The following is a 21,324-nucleotide window of genomic DNA, read 5'->3' as shown; positions in this document are numbered from 1 at the left end:
GTGAGTTAACGTGAAAATAAAGGTTAGCACCAGACTAAACCGTTAAGGTTAATAACCAAGTTCCAAATATTGAAGCTTAAACTTAAGTTTGAGGAAAGAAATTTGTAATATTATTTCATGATTCAAAAAACTAAGCTTAAGGGTCCTATTTATACTGTTATAGGTCCAAATTCTAACAAAACTCTACTTCTGGTTGTCTAGTACAATTAGAGTAATTAACAAAAAATTTAAATAAAATAAATATTCTATTTCTAATTAGAACATGACTATTCTAAAGTCTTAATGTAAGTAAATTAAATAAAAAAGAAATTCTATTATACCTATAATTCTTATGTAGGACTCCTAACTTAAACAAGGAAAATATTAAAATTATGAATATGCCCATTTATAACTTTTGGGTTTTTTTTTTAGCTTTTGACGCTCAACTTGCTCTAAAATATTATCTACTAGACATTCTACGTCAGTCCCCTCCACTTGAGAAAAACTTGACCTCGAGTTAACTTGTATATCTGGATATAAGGGTTCATCTGTTGAATGAAATGGGTAATTATCCACCACTTTAAATGTTTTGGAAATTCTCATTGTGTCTGGCAAATCCACAACATATGCATTGTCATTGTGTCTAGCACTAGGAATCATATCAATACCATGCTAAATATCTCTCATGGATGGTAATCCGTTAGGTAAATCTTTTGGCATTATCTCACTGAATTCTTTTAATAACAGTTTGACTGCTTCTGGATGCTCTACTATGTTTGACATTCTTCAATTTACAAGACCTATTTCACAATTAGAGCATGAACCTCCTTTGACTCCTTGAAAGCAGTCTCTATCTGATTCCCTGAATGAGTAAGGGTAAAGACATTCCGACCCTCCACTTTAAAAGCTTTAGTTTTGGCACTTCCTTTCATTAGCAATAAAGTAAACTTTATGCCATCTTTCTCTAATTTATAAGTGTTTTCTGTACTATCATGTTGCGCTGCAACATCAAATTGCCAAGGTCTACCAAATAACAAATGACAAGCATCCATATCCATAATATCAAAATATACTTCGTCCTTGTAGTTACCAATGGAAAAAGGTACCTTACACCATTCTATTACATAAATCTTTTCTGCTACCTTAATCCAGCGAATAGTGTATGGATTAGGGTGTTTCTTTGATTTAAATCCCAAACTTTCCATAGCATCCTTACCAATAATATTCTCACAACTACCACTATCAATGATCACATCAAATAAATGGTTAGTGATAACGCACCTAATTCGAAACAATTGATGTCGTTGAGTATTACCTTCCTGTTTTGAAGACAACATCATTCTTCTCACCACATAGTTTTGGCCATCATCATCATCCTCAACTTGTCATTATCCCTATTTAGACCACAACAAATCTCATCACGCTCTTCTTTTCGCTCCACCACATGGACTGCTTTTTTGAGAGGACAATCACTGAATCTGTGACTAGGTTGATTGCATTTGAAACACTTTCTTGGGATTGGTTTTAGTATAGGGATTGGCAACTTTCTGCCCTTTTTTTCGCGTCTGCCACTTTCTGCTTTCTAGCTGCATTTTCTTCCTTGTACCAGTCACCACACGTAGAACTATCATGAACTGATTTATTCTTGTCGTTGGATGTTTAATCATTATCTCCATTGTAATTATTGTGAGCACAATCAAGTTTGTTCTTTTCCTACAACATCAGTTCAACCTTTAAAGCAATATTTCGTGCTTCAGATAAAGTTTGCAATACTTGTACCCTTATCTTGTCTTTAATAACTGGCTTCAACCCCTTCAGATACCTAGCAACTTGTTGTCCTTCGATCTCTCTCAAGTCATTCATTTATGCCAATCTTATAAATTCTGCAGTATACTCATGTATAGTTTTCTGACCTCGATGGCACTTCTGGTACTGTTGGAATAAAATCTGCTCATAATTAGGAAGAAGAAATTCTTCTATAACAACTACTTCATCCTATACCAAGTTCTAACTAGTGTTTTCCCTTCACGATTCCTTCTGGATTGTATCTTTCCCACCATGTAGAAACCCCACCTTTCAATCCATTGGCAACAAATGTCACCCTTTTTCCTTCTAAAATTGCCATATATTCAAAAAAATATATTTTTTCGCTATCCAATCTAGAAAATCTTCAATATTTAAACTCCTATTAAAGTAAGGAATACTTACGTTTAATTTGAAATCGTGGGTATCTCGACCACCATAATTATTCCTTTCATATCTAACGTATCTCATAGGTTTTGCAAAATAATTATCTTCCTCGTCTGAATCTTCCATGTAAACCTGTTGTCTATGCCTGTTTATAGGAACAGGTTTACTTACAAGCTGTTACGAGTTATATCATCCCCGGTACGTGATCTTTCGTCATTTGGGTTTTTGTTGGCATCTACACCTAAAGCATCAAGTTGATCTGTGATTTCTTCTAAGCGTCATTCCAAATGTCGAAATCTGAGATCCATACGTTGCTCCAAAGCTCTCAATGCCACCTTTTGATCTTGCACTACAGATGGCAAGGTCTCAATTTCCTAATTTTCATCATGAGAATCGTTGTCTACCATAGCTAGGTCACTTGCCATTAGATCGGGGAGTTTTTCCCGCTTTGATACCAACTGATGCAGCGAGTTAACGTGAAAACAAAGACTAGCACCTGACTAAACCTTTTAAGGTTAATAACCAAGTTTCAAATATTGAAGCTTAAACTTAAGTTTGAGAAAAGAAATTTGTAATATTATTCCATGATTAAAAAACTAAACTTAAAGGTCCTATTTATAGCATTATAGGCCCAAGTCTTAACAAAGCTCTACTTCTGGTTGTCCAGTACAACTAGAGTAGTTAACAAAAGATTTAAATAAAATAAATGTTCTATTCCTAATTAGAACTCGACTATCTTAAAGTCCTAATACAAGTAAATTAAATAAAAGAGAAATTCTATTATACCTATAATTCCTATGCAAAACTTCTGACTTAAACAAAGAAAACATTAAAATTATACATATACCCATTATGACATTTAGGCTTTTGTTTTGGCTTCTGACACTCAACTTGCTCTAATAAATTATCTGCTAGGCATTCTACGTCAATCATGAAGGCTCACAAGTACAAAAGAGGGAAAAAGGGTTGGGGTAGTGCTTTTTTTTTCTTTGAATTGGCCAATATTTTGTGTCACGATCTTGATGATCGATTAAGGGATCATTTCCACTCAAATTCCTATTATGTTTTCGAGGTCAAAGGGGCTTCCTTCCTTGGTGTCTTTTACATGTTGGCTTCGGTTGAACTGGACCGTGTTGTTAAGCCAGCTTGTTGGTTGAATAGTTGGGATCTAGCCTTGTGGATCTTTCGTCCTGTCTTGCTTTTAATGTCTTGCTGCTTTTGCGCTGTCGCTACCTCTCCATGCTTGCGTTAGGTTGTTGTTCATGGTTCTAGGGTGATGTAGCGAAGCTTTAATGCACGTGGACACCTTTCTACTAGTGTTGATGGTTGAGCTGGTCGATTGTGGATGGTTTCGTGGGAGGGGATTCTCATGTGCTTGAGCTTCTTCAAACCTGTTTCGGATTTTAACTAGGATGATCTCAAGATTTCAAAGAATCTTGAGTTTTTTCCTTTTGTTAAGAGCATTCTTGGTTTTTGACTAAGATGTATCTTCACTTTGTTTTTGCTTTTGATAGCTTAATTCCTGACATTTTTGAGAGGATACTTTAGTTTGCTGCTTTTGTTTGCCTATTGCTAGCTCTAGTTTTAGGCAGCTTTGAACCCTTTTTGTTAGGTTGGTTATGTATGGGACAACTACCAATTTTTGTGAGCAGAGTGCCCATCTTTGTATAGTTTATCTTTCAGCCAAATTGGATTTCATGCTAAGTGGAGTCTCTTGCAACTATTGCTTGAGAATAACAATGGCATATCGATTGTATGGCTAACATAATCCACCTTTTTTTTAAGAAAAAGAAAAGCCTAATTACTTTTCACTGTTTAATTTATTTTCTGAAGTGTTTTCTCGTAGGCACTATGACACATAGCACTAAGAGAAAAATGTTAAAGTAGAAAAAAATTAAAATACATAGAGGGGTTGGTGAAATGTAATATGTTGAACTTAGAATGCAAAAATATAATAAAAACAAGGGTACTTATAGAGAGTGGTGATACAATTAGCAATAATTGAGCGAAAGCCAAGTGTTAAGACTGCTGTTATAATAACAGTGATAGTATTAGGAATGAAGAAAAGAAGTTGAACTCATAATTGATTTTCCTAGATTGGAAGTTGGGTCCTCCATCATTGATTTCCTTAGCTGACAAGCGACGTTGGCATCGATTGAACCATTAGGTTTCTCCACCACCACCCTGCCCAAAACCACCAAGTGGATTAAGAGTAGCTGGGTAAGTAGCTGTTAAAATCAAAACTAATACCATTAGCAAAGCATTGCTCTGCTCAACTAAGATATCAAACATTTTACAAAAAACTTCACCAAATACTTTTTCATGAAATGTCAGCTTTGATCTTAGCTTAACTTCTAAGGGTGGAGCTTGAGGGATTGAGGAAGCCTTTAAGCCTTTAGCATGGCGTATAATCTCTTTACACTATTTTATTTTCAACTTGGCTTTGATCTTGTAAGATATCCATAACTGTTAAACCATTCCAATTGATAAAGTTTTTATCAACTTTACATTCTAATAAGAGTTTCATCATCTGTTCAAAAGAAATAAAAAAAAAAACAATTTTAATTGACAAATTGAATACAATGTAACGAAGTGATGATATAATCATATGAATTAAATACAATGGATAAAGAAATCTTTTATTACTTCCTTTTCTCATTTATTTGTCTGCGTTTAAATTTTTCAATCAAAAACTCAATTTTGCCCTTTATTTATAAAATATAATCTTATGAATTTAAAATGTGAAAATTTTGAGTTTATTTGATTAAAATGTGAAACAAATTAAGATAAATGAATTGGGACAAAGAAAGTGTATGATATAATCCAAGAAAAGAAAAAAAATATGTGAGATCATGCATGCCTGAGGTTGATTGTGCAACGAGGCCAAGTGTAGTGCTGTATTTCCATCATTGTTCTTCCTGTTTAGGACTTTTATTCCCAAAACTTTGCTATTGTCACAAACAGTCCTCAAAGGCCAGTTTGCAATCTTCACTATGACTTCAAGAACGTTTAATTTATTGCATTGTACTACAATGTGAAGAGCAGTCTTATTTCGAGTCGTTATATCCTCGATACAATCAAGGCAAACAATCAAAATTGAGCCAAAAGAAGAAGGTTTCCTTGTTTAGTTGCGTAATGCAAAAGACTTTTGACCTCTTTGCCTTTGACACAAGCAAGACCTTTATCACTTGCAAAGAAATGATATACCATTTCTGTTTGTCCATTTTCTAAGGCAAGGTGAATAGGGCTAAAGTCGTCTTGGTTTAGCATGCTGGCAAATGATGGCTTTAAATTCATCATTTCCATCACAAAATCAACAACCCTAGCATATGCTACTACATGTAAAGGTGTATCAAGAAAAGTCACCTGATCAATACACTTTAAAACACACAGATCTTCCTAGATTAATTCATACAAGATGTTAATGTTTCTTGTTTGAGCAACCTCTATCATCCTCCAATCTACTATGCTAGGGATATTAAATTATGCAGCAATATCCTAGCTACTAAAAACTAACGAAATTTGCAAGAAAGGATTAAAACAGTTCAAAGAACAAAGAAATAGAGGATCTGTTGTGTTTCGAGAGAAGTCGAGATATGGTTGCGTAATGTAGCCTTTGTTATAGGCAAGGAAAACATGGATGAGCAAAGAGAGAAGACCATAATGATTTTCATTCATCATTAACAATATATACAAGGTATAAGGAAGCACATAGTGAACACTTGTTAAAGGACAAATTACAAGTGTTAAACATAGTTGATAAATAAGCATGCAAAGTCCCACGTAGTGGTCCTCAATATTGTCAAAGACACTCATTGATGTGCATGTTTTTTGGTGGATTTCCACTTGGCTTTTTGTCCACTAGGGTACATGTGAGCATTAGCTTCAACATTATCCCTTAATGCTTGCATTAAGGACCTTCAATATGTCCCTATGATGTTAAGATTTTGGCTTGTTCATTAACTTGGCCTTTATATTAGTGAGTTTTACTTTAAAAACTGATGCATGAAGGGGTTTGAATGTCAACCGTGCCTTTGCTTGTTGTATGCAAGAAGTCCCCATTGCTAACGTCTTAGATTGAGACTTGTTATGTTGATGGCCTATCTTCTTTTTCTCTCTTAACTCATTGGGTCCTTTGGAAGAAAACGAAAAAAAAAATGAAACAGTGAGAAAGATATCCAGCAAGAGAAAGAGCGACAGAATCTAAGAGAGGGAGAGTGGGTGACCAGTGGGATTCTTGTAGGCTTCATGAAGGAGGTTGGGAAGGTAAATGACAGAGGAAGGTAGTGGAAGCACGATGGAGATCTGAAAATTTTGATTTTCTGTGATGGAAGAAAAGTGTCTTCATAGCTTTTTGTCAACAATATAAGTGTGAGATTCACATGGAAGGACCTGAAGAAATTCTTTGATCAATTTGGGGTTGTTGTCGATCTATTTATACCAAGGCAGAATGGAAGAAAACTCATAAAGTATGTCTTTGTTCGATATCGAATAGAGGAAGAATTGAATCGAATCATCAAGCAAGGACAGATCATTTAACTTAATGGAAGATATCTCATCATTAAAGAAGCAAACATCCCTATAAAGGAGAGTAAGGTTGAAGTTGTCAACCAAGTTAAAATGGGGAAAGATGAGGCACAAGACAAAAGACAAAAATCATACAAGGATATTGTAGCCAGTAATAGTAAAGTTGAAGCTAGAGTGGGTGATACGATTACCATGGTTGAATGGAATCCAAGCAATAAGGTGAGCAGTATTGAGGTGGATATCAACGAGGAGGAAGTAAGTTGGCTCAGGCACAATGCTATGGGTAGGCTTAGAAGTGCGTTCTACTATAGCCATGTTCAGAGCATGTTGTTCATGGAAGGAGTTACGGTTTGTGTCAGACCAATGGGGGGTTTAAATGTGTTACTCACTTTTGCTAATGTTGAAATGATGAATATGTTCCTTGATAAGTATTCAAAGATCTTTGAAGTTCACTTTAAGCAGATAAAACCTTACTCAATGGACAAGGATGATCGAAAGTATATCTTGTGGGTGAAAATTAAAGAGTTGCCAATGTACCTTTGGCACAAAAAAAATGTTTAAATCTCTTGGCAATAGTAGAAGGAGATTCGTTAAAATGGATCAGTCAACAAAGAAAAGATTGAGATTGAATGAGGCGATGATCAAAGTTGAGGTTGATAATTTAAAAAATGTGCTATCATACCCGTAGATAGTTGTCAACGACAGATTGATCATGGCGAAAGCAACCATCATTGATGTTGAAACGAGTACATTGAACAGCAAATTGCAAGGGTGGTTAATGAACCAAAACAGTTCAATCGCTCTTCGGCTTGAAGGGCAGTGAGAACAACAAAGGGAAGTACAGGTCTGAATCAGATGTCAAATCTCTAACTGTTGATGGGGCATACATGGCTAAATGGAGGGTGAAGATTAAAATTGAAAAAAACTGGTTAGTGGGAGTGAATGGACAAGGGACTAGCTTATTGGGAAGACACAACAAAAATAGAGTGGCAAAAGAAGAAGCAAGTCAACAAATTTTAAAGGAAAAAGGAATTTGGGAGGGAATTTCGAATCAAGCCAGAAATAACAAAGGAAGGGAATGTGAGGAAAATAATATGCCAACTAGGAATAAGCCTAGTCAAAAAAGAGAGGAATGTAGGCTATTTTGGAAGGGGAAAGAAGTATGCATTAGTGGGTCATTTGGATCAAGGGTTGGGTCCAAAAGAAATGGGCAAAAGACTCAAGATGAAAGTTTGAGTTTCAAGGTTAGTAAATGCCTAAGGATTTTACTTTGATGTGATGAAGCTGGGCCAAGCGAGAAAAAAAGAGACACAAATAAGAAATATGAGGACTTTGTTAGAAGTAGGTCAATTTTCAAGGAACAAAAAAAAGGATACACTTTAGAGGGAGAAGAAGAAATGTTTGGGTCATTTTTAGATGTAAGAAAAAGGGGAAGAAAGATGCCAATCCAGAAGGTTGATGATGAAAAATTTATTAGGGGGTTAGATCACTTTTTGGAGAAACAAGGTAGCATTCTAAAAGGAAAATTCAAAAATTTGAGGCTTTTCAGATAACGTGGTTTTAGTTGACTATGTGAAATCAACAGGAAAGTTAGGCAAAAAGAAGGCAAAAAGGAAAAGGAAAAAGGGTAAGGTGAAGGAAAAAACGAAAACAGTGGAAGACATGCCAAGGAAAGGTGTACTTGAAAAGAAGAAAAAACTAAAGGCTAGAAAGCTAGTAAGTAAAGTTATACAGGAGGAAGAACCACTAGAGCCACAACAGCAAAGAAGTCAGAGGACAAAAAAAGGGATTATAAGGATGATGAGACATATGAATCAGATACAAAAAGAGTTAGCCTGATGAATGAGTTAAATGTAGTGGAAAGGGATGAAGATGCAGTTAAAACTCGGGTTAGTGAAACAAACAGTGGGTTCATAAATAGAATGATGTGGGAAGAGGCTTTTGCTACTTTGGAAGTGAGTAGTAGCTTAGGATTGGAATTTCAAGCAATGAAGGAGGAAGTTTTTAGAGAAATTACTGAGTACGAAACGATAAGGTTCTAATAGCGAACGAAAGGCACAAGTATATGATTAAGGTGGGTCAGTGTTTATATATGATTATTCTTTCTTGGAATGTAAGCGATTTGGGTAAAGGAGAAAAGATGAGGGCGTTAAGAAGAGTCATTGGTAAATGTAAGCTGAGTTTAGTTTTTGTCCAAGAAACTAAGTTTCAAAATCCGTATGATGGATTTTATGAAAAATTGTGGCAAAAAGACAAAGTGATGGGAGGGCTATTAAATCAAAGGGTAGATCAAGATGTTTATTATGCATGTAGCAGAGTAGGTTTTTCCAACTTGATGAGCATAGGGCCCATAAAAATTTCATAATTTTGATTAGAGTAATGAAGGCTTCGAATATGAGATGCAAATATGGCAATGTCTATGCCTCAAATGATGAGGGGGGAAGAAGTCTGGTGTAGAACGAGCTAAAGCAAATTATTAAGAGCTATGATGTCATATGGGTGTTGGGGGGAGATTTTAACGTTGTCGAAAATGAAAAGGAGAGAATTGGTAAGGGAGACATTGGGAAAGTGGCTGCGAAATTTGATGAGTTCATTAATGAGGTGGGATTGATGGATCCGCCATTAATTGGTAGCAAATTCACCTGGTGTGGCAACAGAGATGAACTGGCATTTAGCAGGCTTGATCGTTTCTTAGTAGATGTAGGTTTCTTGGAAGTGGAAAAAGACCTTGTGCAGAAATATTTGCAAGTCTCTATTTCGGATCACAATCTAATTATTTTGAGCCCCAAGAGCTATGAATTGAAGGCCCAAACTGTTCAAATTCCTTCAACCATTGGATGAATGATGACATTTTCCAAAAAGTTATTAAAAAGTATTGTGCTACAGTAGATTGTGAGAATAAGGAAAGGGTTTCATTATAGAGAAAACTAAGGGGACTTAAACCGATGCTTAAAGACTGGTAAAGAAAGGTATTTGGGAACTCTTAAGAAAAAAATCAATAAAGTGGAGGTAAAGCTTCAAGAGATTAATCAAAAAAGGCAAAAGGAAGGGGTTGACCCTAATACATGGCAGATTGTTATCGGTAAAAAAGCTAAGTTATGGGAGTTGAATCATGTGGAGGAAAAATAATGGTAGCAAAAATCTAGAACGAAGTGGGTCATAAGGATGATCGAAGCACATGATTTTTTCATACTATGGCCTCAACCAGGACAAGAAGCAATTTGATACAACAACTGACAGTGGGGAATAAAAGAGTGTGTGAATCAAAAGAGATCAAGGTAGTCATTGCAAGGTATTTCACTGACTTCTACAAGAGTATAAAAGTGTTTTCGGTAAAGAAATTCAATTGTCAATTCAACCAACTTAGTAAGGAAGCATCTACCTTATTGGAAAATAATTTTTTAGAAAAAGAGGTATGGGAAACATAAGTAGTTGTGATGGGAACAAATGCTTGGGCCCAATGGCTTTAATCTTTGCTTTTCTAAAAATCAGTGGGTGGTGGTTAAGGACGAGGTTATGGTGGTTTAAAAAAATTTTATGAGACTAATAGGTTGGAGGATGGCATTATTAACTCGTTTATCACACTAATTCCCAAAATGTCTAAGCCTAGTACTATCAACAAATATAGACCAATAAGTCTAGTTGAGAGTCTTTACAAAATAGTGGCAAAGCTCTCGGCAAATAGACTAAGACTAGTGATCAGGGAAGTGGTATGAGTGAAACAGTTCGCATTTGTTAAAGGCAAACAACTTATGGATTGTGCTTTCATCGCTAATAAAGTCATCGATAGTTTAAAAAAAAGGAAGGGAGAGGTTTCTACTCAAGGCGGATTTTGAGAAAACTTATGATAATATGGATCGGGGTTTTTTGCAATTCATTATGACAAAAATGGGGTTTAGAGAAATGTGGAGAAAGTGGATGATGGGTTGCATTGAGTCAGTTAGGATTTTAGTTTTGGTGAATGAGGTGCCAACTGAGCCTTTTATGATGGAAAAAAGGCTTCGATAGGGATGCCCGCTATCTTCTTTCCTCTTCAATATGGTGGTTAAGGCATTTAGTTAATTGATGAATAAAGTGAGAGTCTCAACTTGTGTCAAGGGGTCCCTATTGGCAATAATAGCCTTGTCATTTCTCATCTTCAATTTATGGATGATACCATGATTTTCTGTAGGCCAAAGCTTGCAAACATCATGAATGCTAAAGGGATTCTAAGGTGCTTCCGATTGATCTTCGAGCTAAAAATCAATTTTCATAAGAATAGTTTGATGGGAATTGGAGTTGATGCATAATTTGTTAAAAGGGGTGCTGATAGTGTTGATTGTAGAACGGGGGAGATGCCCACTATGTACTTGGAGCTACCTCTAGGAGCAAACACTAACTCAACAAAGATTTGAAAGCTGATTATTAAGAAATTTGAGCAAGACTCGCAGGGTGGAAAGCAAGAGTTTTGTCAATTGGGGGAAGGATCACACTTCGTCGTTCAGTGCTTACAAGTCTCCCCATTTTCTACATGTCACTTTTTCAAATTTTGAAAAAGGTGAAGAATGAGCTAGAGAAATTTGAGAGAAGATTTTTTTGGGGTGGGTGGAGGAGAAACGAAAAGTGCATTATGGTGGGCGGGATAGAGTGTGTAGATATAAGGAAGATGGAGATTTGGAAATCATCGATCTTGAATAAAAAAATAGGGCATTACTTAACAAGTGGATATGGAGGTACGGGAAGGAAAAAAACAATTTGTGGAAAGAGGTAGTTGTGGAAAAAATATGAAGGAATCCCACTGGTCTCCTGCCCAACACAAACACAAATAAGGAGTTTTCTACCACTTGGAAAAATATTTTGAAACCCTTATATGTTGCTAATGATTTTTCTCGCAAGTGACTTCCAATTTACAAAATGGTGGTTGAGGATCGCAGAAACATCAAATTTTGGATGGACTAATGGACCAAATAGGGGACTCTTAGGGAAAAATACCTTAGGATCTATGCTCTGGCTCAAAACAAGAGTGGAAACATTGATGAGTTTGGCCACTAGCCTGAGGACAAATAGGAGTGGCTTTTTGAACTAAGGAGGCAACCGTTTGGTTGGAAGAAAGCTCAATAGCAACAGTTCAAGGATACAGTGGAGGCATATCAGCTGTGCAAGCAATTGGAGGACAATCTTGTGTGGAAAGGTTCAACTTCAGGGCAATACTCAGTCAAATCATTATACAAAAAAGTGATGAAAAACGATAGCAGAGAAAAGATGCCATAGGGCGAGATTTTGTTTAATCTGGCTCCCCTAAGAATCGAAATGTGTTATTGGCAACTCATGTATGAGAGGTGGCGATCAAGTATGAACTCTTTAGAAAAGGACTGATAACTGAAGATGCTGCCATCTATGCCTTGTGTCAAAATGTGCGAGAGACGGTAAAGCAGCTTTTCATTCGTTACCCTGTAACATGGAGTGTATGGATGAAATGGTATTGTGAGTGGGGACTGGTAAGGGCTGTCCCTAATAGCTTAAGTAGTTTTTTCATCATGTGGAGCAACCTTAAGGGTAGACAGGGAGATGTTCATGTGTGGAAAATGGCTTTTTATGCTTTATCTTGGTATATTTGGCTGCAACAGAATGATATGGTTTTAGGGGGACATAATGAGATAGTAATCAAGTCTATGAGATGAGTAAATTGGAGGTGGCAACTTGGACTAAAGCTAAATGGCCTCATGATTAAAGAGTTGTGATTAATACTTATAGATGCCTTAACATCTAAATAAAATGGCTAAAGTCAAAACCATAAGACAAGTTGAAAGCTAGAGTAAACCTGCACATGGTCAAATGAAATTCAATGTGGACGAGGCCACCAAAAGGTGCCCAGGAGAAGTTGGGATTGGAGGAGTTTTGAAGGATGATAGAGGAGAGATTAAGATCATTTTTTTGAAAGCAATCGAAGTGAAAGATTCTAACATTGCTGAAATCAGGGTAAGTAGGGAAGCTTTCATTGTTTTTTCAACTTTCAAATAGGCCAAAACTCACACTCTGATCATCGAGAGTGACTCAAAAACATTGTGAAATGGGCTAATAATCTAAGTAGGTCACCTTGGAGAATGAGGAAGTGGATTCTTCATATTGAAAGGTTGAAAAAAGAAGTTAAGAAATTAGAGGTTAACCACATTTTTAGGGAGATTAATCACCTGGAAGATAACCTTGCTAAGGCTAGGGTACTCCATCAAGTTGGCATCTTAAGGGTTTTCGAGTAGGAAGGGTAAGGCAGTGACACGTTTTGAAGGCTATCGTTGGTGGTTCTATTCTATCTTTGCATTACAAAGAGTTTAGGTGATGTTGTCCCTCGCTTTACCTCAAACAGGGTTTTTTGGTTGTTGCTAGCTTAATTCTTGTATTTGGCTATTGCTGGTTGTTGTTTCTAGATAAAGGGTGTGACAAAGCTTTTGCTTATTTTTTGTTATGCTCATGGTCTTTGTTGTTGTGTTCATTAAGGATGATTCTTGCTTCTTGCTAGTCATTTGATTTAGTAGATTTTTGTCTACAAGCTAGTTGGACTTTCCCTTGATGGATGTGTTAGGGGAGTTCATGTCACAATGACACTCTTTTTTTGCATGAACTGTGTTGGTATGTCTATCTTGTGGGCATGGTTGTCAAGTTGGAGGTCTTTTTTGTTTCTATTCTTTCTTAGTTTTTTGTCGAGGTTGGTCAGTGTGTAAATGAGTCAGGATGGCTCGATTGTGCAGATTCTCAGTGTTAAAGGGATGTTGTCCTTGGATTCCTATGATTGACTCCTTGATCGAGTTTTTTGAGTAATCAGGAGACAATTTGCTTGGTCAAATGTACAACTTTGGAGGGTAACCTTGTTACCTCTGTTAATGAAATTCTTTACTTTTCAAAAAGAAACAAAACTTCATCAGGTCTTTTTCCTGGTACTATCTCATTATTGACTTTGCCTTTGAATTTTGCAGTCAAGGCATTTTCAAAGACCTTCGTCACAGCACTTTGTCATGGAATATTCTCACCCAACAACCTCACTTGATTTGTTATTCGCATTAGCTTTTCTATGCAGTCATTTAAAGCTTCATCTTCCTTCATCTTCAAGACCTCAAACTCCCTTAATGGAGGTATTTGATGAAAGAAGGTATGCTATTTGTCATGGTCAAAAGGTAGGTTGTTGTTTGGAGGATTTTGTAGTGATATTCAAAGATTTGGTCCTTTAAGAACTCAAATGGGGCTCTAATACCATAATGTGCTTTAGGAGAAGTCGAGATATAACTACATAACGCAACCTCTATTATAGGCAACGAAAATAGGGACGAATAAAGAGAGAATACTACAATGATTTTCATTCATCATTAACAATATATACAAGGTATAAGGAAACACATAGTAAACACTTGTTAAAGAACAAATTACAAGTGTTAAACATGATTGATAGATAAACATGCAAAGTCTTAAGTAGTGCTCTTCAATATTGTCAAAGACACATACTGATGTCTATGTTTTCCAGTGAATTTCCACTTGGCTATGTGTCCATTTGGATACATGCAAGCATTAGCTTCAACATAATCGTATAGAAAGGAAACAAAATCAATACATAATTAGCAAACAAGAACAATCTACTCATAATTCTGGAAGAAGCAAGTCAAGCAACTAATCATAAAAAAAAAAGAAATATGCCTTGCATGGTTAAAGAGCACTTATGTGGCTAAGAACTAAAGTTGATGTACCCTTAGAATAGTTGCCTGCAATGATGAAGTAAAGCACTGAGTGAGATGTGTGACCTCCTTGGTGTACTCAATGAGAAGGGAAGGAATAATAAGAAGTTGATGATTATTTGGAAAATCAAAATTTTCATTTCCATTTATACTATAATGTTCAATAAAAGATTATGCATTATGTCATAATTTATTGGGTAAAATACACTTACCTCTTTAAATTTTGATCAAAATTATACAGAATTCCATTAGTTTACAAAATGGACATTCTGCCCTAAGAGTGCAAATATCGTTAACAGAGATTATGAAAAAACTAAAATGCCTTTTCTTTTTTTATTAATTGAAAAATTATTACTATATTTTTTAAGAAAATAAAAAAATAGCCAAGAAAGGGAGGGAGGAGAGTACAGATTGGTGCTCCCAAAGGAAGGGAGCACCAATGTTCCCCAAATGGGGGGCTTTCTTTTTTTCTTAATTAATTAAAAATTAATAAAATTATACAATAGTAATTTTAAAAATTAATCAAGGGTAAAATTATCTTTTTACCCTTATCACGTCATCAAGTTAATAGAAACGCTAACGGTTGACTAACGGTTGAACTTATATGTCAAGTGAAAAATATATTTTTTTAGGGCGAAGTGTCAATTTTGAAACTTAATGGACTTCGGTGTAATTTCAATTAAAACTTAGAGAGATAAAAGTATTTTACACTAATTTATTTTGTCTTTCTTTTTTAAATAATTTTTTTAATTTAAAGAATCCTGGATTTCAATTCACTACTTCCAACCAACAACTAAAAGAGTAGTTAAGAGAGGATGGTGGAAATCCAGAATGGTTTCACTTCAGAAAAAAAAAATAGTTGACTCCATCAGGTCGACATATTGATGAGAAGGTTAGAATAATGATAAATTGACATGTAATTGTAAATAATCCAGTAATAATGGAAATGCAGAAGTAATAAGAGGGAGTGGTTAGGGATCTTGATAGGAAAGGAAATCCCCTACACCTTTGGAAGGTCCAAGGAAATTACCAAGTAAGAAAAATTGCCTAATTTGGTGAAACGCGCAAGACTCATCAGTCTACCTCAACCATTTCTTGGACGGTCGGTAGACATCTAACTTCCTCCCTCCCTCCTCAAATTCAATGACAATTTCTTTAACTTTACTCGGACATTGCTATGACAATCACAACTTTTGCCATTCATGAAAATAAAAAGAATTAAATATGAAAAATTAATAAAAGACTTACTGATTTAAATAGTTTTTTGTTTCATTGATACTTTTATTTTTATTTTCTATTATTTTTTATTTTTTACTTTCTATATAAATAATAAAAATATAAATCAAACGAAAATTTAATGAATTTGTTTATAACAGAAACATTTTATCTCCCTGGAGATACACGAGGATTCACATATTTAAAACATTCTTGATATTTGTGTTAATCAAGGGGAAGATCTTGAAGAATATAATATTTATTTGCACTTAAATTTTTATCATTACTTAAAAAATGGAATTAGCAAGTGGAGTTTTAGTATATTTTATGTAAAGGTTTCAAGTAATCTTCTCTTTTTCTTTTTTTTTTTAATTTTCTTGTGCCCAAAGCACAATAGGAAACACTTGAATGTCACGTGGTGTTTGGTATTTTGTTGAGAATATAATTGCTGGATATGTGATCACTGAGAAGATAACTTTGCAACGTTTGGTATAGTATGGTAAAGTGATGATTGCAAGGAATGTAATTGTTAGGAGGATTACATTGTAGTGTTTGATTTGAAAGCATTTTACTAAGAATGTAATATAAATTTACAAAATCACCTTTTTATATAAAAAGATAAAGTTAAATACTTACAATTTTTTTTTTTAAATTATCAGTTTGATTTCATTAAGAAGGAAAGAACGAAAAAGTTCTTTCCAACATCGGAAACCTGCACAACCAAAACCACCAGCACCGACATGAACAAAACATAAACAAAATTCTTAAAAGCAATATGAACACATAGAGAGGTAAACATCCTATTCTCCAGCAAAGTCATGCACCACAAAATCACTCTCGCCATCATCAAGAAACCATGCCCAGATAGACATAGATGTAGAAAAAAGATTTAAGTTTCTGTTTCTTTTATAAATATTGATTAAAGTAAAAAAATATAAAATTATTTTTTAAAATGGTGAATAAAAATATAAGAAAAAAAGAAATGAAAACACCAAATAAAAGAAAAAGCAATGAAATCCAAAAGGTGTTGAAAGCTATTGCTGGTTTAATTTCTTCTTACTGATTTACTTTGTTCTGCACCTAGCAAAGTAAAAGAAACGCTATATCCTCAGATACTCCTTCCAAGCACACCACAAAGTGCTGTGAGCAAGAAAGGGAAAAACAGAGATGGGTTTGATTGAGAAAAATTAGGTATAAGTTTCGCCAACACGAAAAGATCAGTATATAAGGAAGTAAACATCCAACATGAAAGTTTCACCATCTAACAAGAGATAGAGAGAGGGTCACAAGCCAAATACATCGATATAAGTACCCACCCAAATAAGAGAGGGAAAGAGAGCTTCAATGAACATTAAGTTTATAATTAGGGTGATAATTGATATTTATGTAAAGGATATACAGTAATGCAAACCATGCTTAGCACAAAGATCATCTAAGCAGCAGCAGAATCACAAAGCTAAGCATCACTCAACAGCACAAAGAAGCAACCCCATAGCATTAGCCATGAAAAAGAAGTGTCACTAGAAACAACAAACTGAAATTACCATGTGGACACCATCCATGTCAATTATTTTTGTCACATGGACATGTCCTTGTGACAAAAAGAAAAATCAAACAAAGGAATTAAAAGATAATTTAAAATTTTTAAAAATATTTTTAATTGCAATGCGGACATATCCACATGGCAAGATAGTTGACACGCAATACCATGTGGAGTTCGTTATTTTTAAACAGTTGAGTGATCAAAACAGTAACACTTATAAATGTTAGTAACCAAATCATTATTTTTCAAAATTAAATAACCAATCCATAAAATTAAGTATGATTGCATATATGAATTTTATTTTTGAAGTCTGGAAAACAATCATATTACTATCCAAAATGAATGAAAATCAATAGAGAATAACGTATACAAGGAAATAGTAGGAGCCATCAAGGATGAAGTCAAACAGTTCTTAATTATTAAAATAAAATCCTCAAATACAAGGTCCCCAAAACAAACGAGACAAACAAGGAGAGTGAATTCTTGCTGGTGATCCATTTAATCCATCGCATTGATGCTTGGATTTCTAATCCTTCAACCAAATACTTTCCTGGTATGTATATCTCAACTATTAAGGTGGTGGTATCTCCTTCTGAGTCAAATGTTTCCCAAGTCTTTTTATTTGGTCTATGACTCTCAGCGCTACCGGTAAACTAATAAGGAAACTAAACCAAAGAACAATACGGCCAGATGCTGGAGACATATCATATGTAGAAATCAGAAGGCAAAAATATAATAAAAGTAGCGGCACTAGAAGAAGAGTAGTGATGCCACTGGCAACAATTGCAAGAAGGCCAAGTATTAGGATCATTGCGATGATAAAAGCTATGGTGTTTGGGATGTAGAAGAGAAGAAAAGCAGTTGATCCCATCACTGATTTCCCCACAGTGGAATCGGTGGAAGTGTTATTTGCAGAGTCAGAGCCGGTATCAGCCCCAGAAAAACGAGCAGGGGGAGCGAGAGCGGCCTGGTAAGTTGCTGTTAAAATCAGTACTAATACTACTAGCAATGCATTGCTCCTATCAGCTGACATAGTGATAATATCATGAAACACTTCACCAAATGCGTTTTCAAGAAGTGTGATCTTTGATCCTAACATCACGTGTAAGGATGGACGTCTACGAGTCGCGGAAGCATTCAAGCCTCCAAAATCGCGAAGAATCTCTGAACTGTCTCTGTTGTCAACATTGCTCATGCTTTCTAAGATATCCAGAGCTGTCAAACCCCTTGAATTGGTCTTGTTTATACTAACCTTACATTCTATCAATAGTTTGACCATCTGCATAATAAATATTTATAAAACCAAATTAAATTGACATATAAAACACTATAGCTTTATGAACTAAGCTATATTTGTAGTATAACAATTAACAACTTATAAATGTTTGTATATATCATATAAATTCATCTGTGTGCGGGTTGAGGTCTGGAAGCTTATTTTGTTGACATGTGCATTAGGATCTGCCAATGTTGGATTACCTACTATGTGTATGGAGCATTGGACTATTTATGATAATATGCATTGGGACTGTCTTTTGTTCGGTTTTTTTTTTTTTTTTTTTGGCTGGTGGTTATTTGGAAGGCCTGTGACAGGGGCTGTATGGTATACTGTGTTGGATTCTATTTATTGTTGGGGGGACTTTCGGGGATTATATGCATGATGTAATTTGGGGTTTACTCTTGTGATGCACGTTGATGATGGCAGGTTGTGTTTGTCTCTGATGTATTGCTTTTAAGCCGAGAGGCTTATGCTATAGATGTTATTTATATGATCAATACAGTGTACAAAATGAAATTAATGCAGGGCACTCAATAGGTAGAATTGCTATATTATTAGTACATGATCTGACCTCTACTCAAGATACAACGAAAGAAATTAGGGTATTTAAGATTATACCTGGGGTTGATTCGTGGATGCAGCTATGTGCAACACAGTGTTGCCATCCTTATCCCTGAAATTCAAGAGCTTTTTTTCTGACGATTTACCGTAAAGGTTAGTCCTCTTAAGTGACAGCAGTAAGACTCGAAGAGCTTTTAAGTTATTGTTTTCCGCCGCAATGTGCAAAGCAGTTTCATTTCGGATTGTCACATCTTGAATACATTTAGGACAACGTAGTAGAAATTGAGCCAAAAGACTGAGGTTTCCTTCGCTAGCTACGTAATGCAAAGGAGTTTTTCCTTCCCTCCCTTTAACACGGACAAGGTCTTTATCAATTGCCAATAGACGAAGCACCATCTCTGTCTGCCCTTGTTGCAAAGCCAAGTGAATGGGGCTAAAGCCATCTTGATTCAGCTTTCTGGCAAATGATGGCTTTAAATTCATAATCTCCATTGCAAAATCAATGTGCCCTGCAGCTGAAGCTATGTGTAAAGGAGTGTCAGCAAAAGGCATCTGATCAACACGCTCTAAAATATATGCATCCGTCCGAATTAATGTATACAATTCATCAATATTTCCAGCCCGAGCAGCGCTCTTCAACCTCTTCATTGTGAGATAAATAAAAATGAAAATAATCAAAGGTTTTCGCATATTTGTAGCAGTTAAGAGCAAATGAAACGACTCTGACGAAGGATACAAGGAGAGACGGCTTCCTACTAAAAACATCTATCTTTTAATAAATTGATTCTATTGGAATCTTGTCAGTGATGGGAATAATTCTCCTCGTATACTTCTCGGACGAATCAATTGGAAGATTGATCTTCTCTATTCATATCGATTCCGACCGAACAAATTGTATATACCAAAATGCTATACATTCATGTCTCTAACTTATTGGCTTTACATGCAGATGCCACTAACATCAGGGGCAGGGCCTCCCTAGGTGTCCAAAATTTTCAAAATTTTTTTCATATTATATAAAATTTTTATTTGATAATTAATACAAATGAAGAATAACAAAATGATCTCACATATCTCACTAAACTTTAAAGTTTTTTTTTTGTTTTTTCTTTCAGTTTATATTTATATTTGTTTTTTTTCCTTTTTATTCTATTTGCTCATATACTTTAACTTTCTATAGATTTTCTTCCCCAAATGTTCAACTTTGTTTTATGTTGATTTTATTTTCTATGATTTTAATCTTTAAAAATTAATAAATTATTAGGTAGTTCTCAAAAATAAGTTGTAGTGTTGCATTGTTACTTAAATTTTTATCAATGTATATTTTTTATTAATCCTAATTATGTAAAAGAAAATTAACTTGGGTATATTTTTTTATGTGCTTTACGTTTTATATTTAGTTAAAAAAATTATCTTAAATATATAGTCTTTAAATAATCATGATTATATAAGAGAAAATTATTAATCTTGTATATCATATTTAAGTATTTATATTTTACATATTATAATTTTATATTTAATATTATAAGTTTAAATAGAAATAAAATAAGAATATTAGATGTCGACTGCATCAAAAATTTTTTTCAGGTTTGATTAAAATATGAATAAGTTAAAAACAGTTGACAGATTCTTCTAAAGAAAATATACAAATTGTCCAAATGATTCTCCTACATTTAAACCACTAAGCCTCAATTCATGAACAACTACAATGTGATTTAAAATGTCTAAAACTCAATCTTAAAGAAATTCATATTTTTCAGTATATAATCAATAATTGATATTTGAATACAGAAAACATAATCGAGCACAACTTTCCGAAAGATTATTCTAAATATTTTTTTTACTTTCATGTTATATAAAATTATTTTCTATTATCAATCGTTTTGTTGTTGGTTAAATTTAGCATATTAATTTTTAAAATTTTTAACCCTTGTCATTTGTCTTTGGCCTTCTCAAAAAAAGTTGGCTAGCTCCGTCTTCAACTAAAATATAAGTGGCAAACTTAATTAAGAACACAATGGTAGGCAACTACAAAATTGTTAGGCCAAAATGGTTTATCTTGAATTTCTTGTGCATTTGAAATAAGGTAAAAACATGAATGCTAAAAATTCTTCCAATCGTGAAAAAATTATCAGAAGAAGAAAAATCAATTAGAGAAATTAACAAAAAAGGAAGTTATTGTAGAACTAGAGAAAGGGAATTGAAGCCCAAACCATTTCTTCTTTAGTATACAACTAACAAATACAAAATAGACATTAGCTAATGCATTCTTAACATTTTTTTTCAGAAAGATAAGTCAATAATAAAGGCTACCAAGTGTAAAAGAGGGA

General features: G+C 34.6%; 1 protein-coding gene across 1 annotated transcript; it reads right to left on the bottom strand.

Annotated features, from left to right (window-relative positions):
- LOC18586208 (ankyrin repeat-containing protein At2g01680) lies at positions 17,726-19,642 on the bottom strand. The gene is made up of 2 exons (XM_018128774.1): positions 19,052-19,642; positions 17,726-18,433 (listed from the first exon to the last, which is right to left on the bottom strand). The coding sequence occupies exons 1-2, from the start codon at positions 19,640-19,642 to the stop codon at positions 17,726-17,728; spliced, it is 1,299 nt and encodes a 432-aa protein (XP_017984263.1).

Source organism: Theobroma cacao, chromosome 10, assembly GCF_000208745.1.
Source record: "Theobroma cacao cultivar B97-61/B2 chromosome 10, Criollo_cocoa_genome_V2, whole genome shotgun sequence".
NCBI classification, from domain to species: domain Eukaryota; kingdom Viridiplantae; phylum Streptophyta; class Magnoliopsida; order Malvales; family Malvaceae; genus Theobroma; species Theobroma cacao.
The sequence above is the reverse complement of the archived record's forward strand: the minus strand, read 5'-3'. Positions and strand labels throughout refer to the sequence as shown.